The 6064-nt window shown below is 44.5% G+C and overlaps 1 protein-coding gene across 1 annotated transcript; it reads right to left on the minus strand.

The window, feature by feature from the left end:
• Window positions 1-1265: 1265 nt before the first annotated feature.
• On the minus strand, window positions 1266-3266 carry LOC114881354. Its single transcript, XM_029198116.2, has one exon. It carries the CDS (start codon window positions 3264-3266, stop codon window positions 1266-1268), a length of 2001 nt encoding a protein of 666 aa, XP_029053949.2.
• Window positions 3267-6064: the final 2798 nt, after the last annotated feature.

Genomic DNA, 6064 nt, shown 5'->3' on the forward strand with positions numbered 1-6064 from the left:
AGGCAACTCATCCATCCGCGTGTCGATCGATCTTACTTATAGCCTCGCTCGCGGAAGTGGGGAGGCCGCCGCGGTGGGGGCCCGCGATGTGCGACGCCGATCCGCGGCTGTCGTCGCAAGCTTTTTCCGTGAAAAACGCAATTGCTTGGACGCCGCGGATTAAGGTAAGTCGTGCGTTGTGAATTTCGCGTGCGCTTAGAATGTTTCGATTTTCGAGCGGCGTTTTTGCGTCCGCTTCCCGTTTGCGAAAACGTAAACGCCAGCTTATGATTTTACAAAGTTTTTGCATTGATGAATATCTGCTTATAAATTCTTCCAGAAAAGAAGTACCAGAAACGATCGCGTAGGACGACCTTACTACCCGAGCTTCCTGATCCGTAACCAGATTTTTTAGAAGGTATTTATCCAGATTGTGATCTCGTGGAGTAAGAAAAGGGGGTCCTTCCCACCAGAGTTTACATGAAGCTATTTTTTCCCCAGATATTCCGCGAGACGCAACGTCTGCCGGGTTCTCGGCGGAACGTATGTGCCGCCAAGTTATTGCAGGCGACGAAGGTCTTCCATTTAGAAGGATGCTGTTGCAGCCAGCTAAGAACAATGGAAGAATCCGACCGAAGATGAAGCGAGCATTTGGGTAAGTCCAAAGTAGTTTTTACAGTTTTTACTAAGCGAACCAGTAGTGTAGCTGCGCACAACTCAAGTCGTGGCAGCGAAACTTGCTTTAGGGGAGCGACTCGCGTTTTTGCCACGATTAGATTGACACGTAGGTCGGATTCAGGGCTTCCCGGAATTACTCGTATATAGATAACGGCTGCGTAAGCCTTCTCAGAAGCGTCGGCAAACCCGTAAAGTTCATAAATATTTCCTATTTGCGTTACCGAAATCCAGCGAGGTATTCTAAGAGAGGAGAGAGCGTTCAGTCCCGCATGGAAATTTATCCAGAATGTTTGTAGTTGATCCGAAAGCGGATCATCCCAGTTTAAGTTCAAAAGCCATAACGATTGCATAAAGATTTTGGCCAGAGTGACCACCGGAGCTAAAAGACCCAAGGGGTCGTAGAGACCCGCTATCTCGCTAAATACCATTCGTTTAGTAACAAATTGAGTATCTGACCGTGGCCGAGTGGAAAACAAAAAACAATCTGAAGCAGTGTTCCATTTTAAACCCAGAAGTGATGAGACACTATCGAAGTTACATGACCGGTCAGAAGAGGAGGTGACGTAATCCGCTGGCAGCTTGCTTAAGAGTTCTGAATTGTTCGATGTTCATTTCCCCAGTTTGAAGCCGCCCGCCCTCAACAACTCGATTAATTGTTGCTGGAGCTGACTGGCCTCTTCCAGATTATCTGACCCCGAAATTACGTCATCAACGTAAACGTCATTTCGGAGGTATTGAGCTGCCAATGGATATGCCTCGTCTTCGTCCCTGCTCAGTTGTTTTAGCGTGCGAATCGCGAGATATGGAGCGCACGCTGTCCCGCAAGTTACAGTTAAAAGACGGTAGCTTGTTACAGGTTGATTTGCGTTGCTTCTCCAAACGATTCTTTGGTAATCACAGTCTTTCTCATCAACCCGAATTTGACGGTACATTTTTTCAACGTCTGCAGAGAACGCTATGGCGTGCTTGCGCCATTTCAATAGTATAGAATAGATTTCGGGAAGAAGGTTAGGACCTGTGTGAACCGGGTCGTTTAAAGAAGTTGAAGTTTTAAATGATGCGTTAAAGACTACTCTCAGTTTTGTAGTTGAACTCGATTCACGTAGCACGCCGTGATGCGGCAGATAATAACCTAATTGTTGATTTTTTATCGGTTCAGAGACGCGCTCCATGTGACCGAGGTCTTCGTATTCGGACAAGAAATCGCCATAGGCCTTTTGAAGATCGACGTCGCGTTGAAAGCGTTTTTCAAGTTTTGAGAGAAGAGCGCTTGCTATTCCCTTGCTTTCGCCTAATTCCGAAGGCGAAAATTTAAAAGGTAAACAAACGACATACCTTTCACATTTGTCTCGCCTATGCGTTTTTACAAAGTGATCCTCACACATTTTTTCCTCCTCGGTTAACGGATTAGATTTTGCGGGAATTTCCTCGATTTTCCAAAAGCGAGTAAGCGTTTCAACCAGATCTGATTCTCGCATGGAACACTGCAACGAGATAGGTAGATTAGTATTGTTATTTAAGTTGTGAGTTTGCCTTAACGGCCCAGTTAAAATCCACCCAAGTGAAGTGGCTTGAGCGACAGGAGCGTTAGGTGGTTTTAGACCCGCTCTTATTATCTGAGCGTAGATATCCGCTCCTAAAATCAGATTAATATGTTTCGAAGATAGAAAGTTAGGGTCGGCCAGTTCTAGTCCCTCCAAATGAGCTAGAACGGAAGGACACGAAGATTTCGCCGCTTGGTAGGACGATAGTTTAGGAAGAACGTATGCCGTGAGGCGATACGATATAGTTTGGTCCAAACGAGAAAATATACGAAGAGAGACCCTACCATTCGTGTAAGTTTGCGTCTTTCCGGCGCCAATAATCGGAATTTTCTCAGGTACCCGCTTTAGATTTAGAATCTGAGCCACGCTCTCCTCCATCAAAGAAACCTCTGAGCAAGGTTCGATCAAAGCTCTCACTACCGCTCTCCTTCCCTGGTCGGACTCTAGCATTAGGTCCGCGGTAGCAAGTATGACCGATACAGCGGAGGTTACGGAGCAGGAAGTCATTGTGCAATGTGTAACCTTTTTAGAAACTGAAGCGGATGGCTCCTGTTGCAGATCGTCGATCGTCTCGCGACTCGAGTCTGGCACCTGTTTGGAAAGAGAAGAGCGAGCAGCAGAAGATTGTTCAAAAGTAGAATGAAGGGAGGTATGATGCTTACCAACGCAAACTTGGCACCCTTTAGTTGATTTACAAGCTTGTGAAGAGTGTGGTGCCAAGCAATTATAACACAGTCGCTTTTCTGTTACCAGTTGCTTTCTATCCCGCGGATTCATCCCTTTGAAGGTCGGGCAAAAGAGAATAAAGTAGTCCTTTTGGCAAATAAGGCATTTTCGAGCTCCTTCTCCAGCGGTGTGCGTCGCGTGCGCCTTGACACGAAGCGTGGAGTTGACGGACGTCCGCTTCCCTTGCTTCGGAGCTTCGATTATGTTCGTAGTCGATGCTGATGAACTGGATGCTCCTTCAACAGTTTCCAGGGCTCGCAGTCTTGAGGTGAAAAACGTCGTTAATTGTGCAAACGTTGGAGGATTTGATGTTGATCCAATGGCTGTTTCCCATCCCATTCTTGTTTTGGAATCCAGTTTATCGACGGTTATGAAGACGAGCTAGTCATCCCAGTGTTGGACTGGTCGCTTCAAGGCCTCCAGGGCTTGGACTGCGTCCGTTGTGCCATTAAGAAGTTCCTTCAGATCTCGCGACGATTCTCTTTTCATCGGCTGACCGTTAAAGATGCCAGTTGAGAGTGAATCAGGACTCGTAAGTTTTGATAGCGTTGCGTAATTGAGTTCCAAACCCGTTGAAAGTTATCACCGGTAACCGGTATATTTTGAAGTAAGAGTGCTGGCTCACCGGATAAGCTTGTTTTTAAATCATGTAGCTTTTCGACGAGAGAGAGAGAGAGGCATTATCAATAATTAAAGATTGAAATAGATCGCGAAAGTTCGACGAGCTATTGTAGTTACCGGAAAAGCTAGGCAACGTGATTTTAGTTAAAGTTCCCTGAGATGATTCGGTCTAACCTGCAGAGTTTTCGGCTAGCTTTTCCTCCAGTAGGTCCAGTAATATTGCCTTTTGTTGAACGTACGCCTCTTCGCCAGTGCCCGTGTAGCCCTTTTTGAAATACGGACTGTCCTTTTCGGTTGCTGCGAACGCGTCAAGGAATTAATCGTGCGTCTTGGAAAATGTATTCCAGTTTCTTTCCAAGAGCTCCAAGCGAGATTTAACTACTCCTTTGGTTATTTTAGCTGCACCCAGCTTTATCATACTTTCCACCGTTGATGAAATACGTTTGAACAAATCGAGCTGCTTTGTAACGAAATTCTCCATTGTTTCAGGGCAAAAAATATACACAGGTGAACGACAAGTTTATGCCAGGTGTTTCCGGTCAAGGAAAACCGTTAATTTTAGCCGTTAATCCAATTAGTTTAAACCGATTGTAATTAATTGTTGTAATTAGATTGTTGTAAAGGCTTCACTCACCTCGATTTTTAGGCGGATAAATCCGGCTCGAAGGACCAATGTTCGAAGTTGAGATTTTTAATAGCTATCGGGGTGACTGAAGCTTCCAGGTTTTTGATTGTAATGCTCAGTTTGTTCACAGAGTCACAAAATAAAGTCAGTTTAGGTTTTAGACGTTTAGTTTCCAGATTAATTTAGCAACTCGTTCTTCAGTGTCGGCACCCGTATGTCTCTCTCTTTGCTTTGATAGTTTCGCGATCTTTACTCTTCTATTTCTTTTTAATAAGTGACGAGCACGTAGCTCTTAGTAAGAAATCCAGTGTGGAGAGAGAGAGAGCGGTGATGGGGACGGCAGAAGAGAGAGCGCCTTACATAGCGGTAATTTTAGAACTATTGGTTGAAAGCAATTATCGGCCGATAATTCCGATTCCAAACAGTATCATTATTAAGATATCTACATTAGATATTATTAGAATTTCGTGGGAGGACCAAAGTCTTTTTGTTTCTGTAGCTTTATTAATGCACTCGTTTTTCGTCTCTCCGTACACGAGGCCTGAATCTCGTCGACTCTCTCTGTCTCATTGCTCTCCCCACTCACTCACATACGTGCGCGCGGCACTCTCGCTTTTTCGCTCCCTTAGGCCTCGTTCGCAACGCTCACCTAACACTCCCCCTTGTAAACAATTCGAACTCATCCTACTCCAACACGCAATGTTTAATGGTTGTAATGTAGGCCCAATCGTGTTGGTGGTCTTCTGTCGCGGGAGGGCAACACGCGTCGAGTGTTTCCTGACGGAGTGTTTGTCACGACTTCTGGAGCTTGAGCTTGTACCCGCTCTTCTACTATCGTCGGAACTTCGTTGTGTACCGTAGGTTCCTGTACGTCATCTATATTTGGAGGTGGAGGGCGGTATTGTGTAAAACTCCCCGTCTCTAGTGTTGGGGCCGTGTCGGCAATTTTCCGCATTTGGTTCACATGGCGCTTAATGGTTTTCTTATTATCTAACTCTATACTATAATGTAATAACCCTAAACGACTTACAATTCTACCAAATAGCCATTTCGTACTACCTATATAATTTCTCGCACTCACTCTCTCACCTGGCCGAAATTCTCTTGAACATTCGTCTAGTCGGATACGCTCATTATATGCAAAGTATTTCGGATGAACTAAGTCTAGTGTTCAGTTTATTTTTCGACCGAACATGAGTTCCGCCGGGGACTTCCCTGTGTGCGCATGTTCGAAAGTTCTGTACTGTAGTAATAATTTTTGTAAATTAGAGTGCGTGTCGTTACTTTCTGCACGTAGTTTCTTTAATCCATTCTTCACTGTTTGAACCATTCTTTCTGCTTGGCCATTTGTGGCTGGATGATAAGGTGCAGTTAATTTATGTGTGCATCCTATTTCTTTTAAAAACTGTTCAAATTCGTTTGCAATAAAAGTTCTGCCGTTGTCTGTAACCAGTACCTTAGGAAAACCGAATTCGCGAAATATTTCTCGACATACCTTAATCGTGCTGCATGTGGTTAGATTATCTATGATCTTAACAATTGGATATTTCAAAAATGCGTCCACTAGGATTAGAAAATTTTTCCCTAGGAAGGGACCTGCGAAATCCGCATGTACCCTTTCGAATGGTTCCGCAGGTTCTTCCCAAATGTGAGTTGAGATTTTTGGCGGGTTGTTCTTATGCATACTGCATACTGTACATGATTTCGCACAGTTCTCGATATCCCTATCCATATGTTGCCACCACATTAATTTCCTTGCTAAACTTTTCATTTTAGCCGCGCCAAAATGCCCGGAGTGCAATTCTTTTAATACTCTAGCTCGTAGTTGCTGAGGAATAACTACTCTATCATTGCGTAGTAGAATGTTATCATGTATTGAAAATTCTTGAAT

Source organism: Osmia bicornis, chromosome 7 (assembly GCF_907164935.1).
Source record: "Osmia bicornis bicornis chromosome 7, iOsmBic2.1, whole genome shotgun sequence".
NCBI lineage: Eukaryota > Metazoa > Arthropoda > Insecta > Hymenoptera > Megachilidae > Osmia > Osmia bicornis.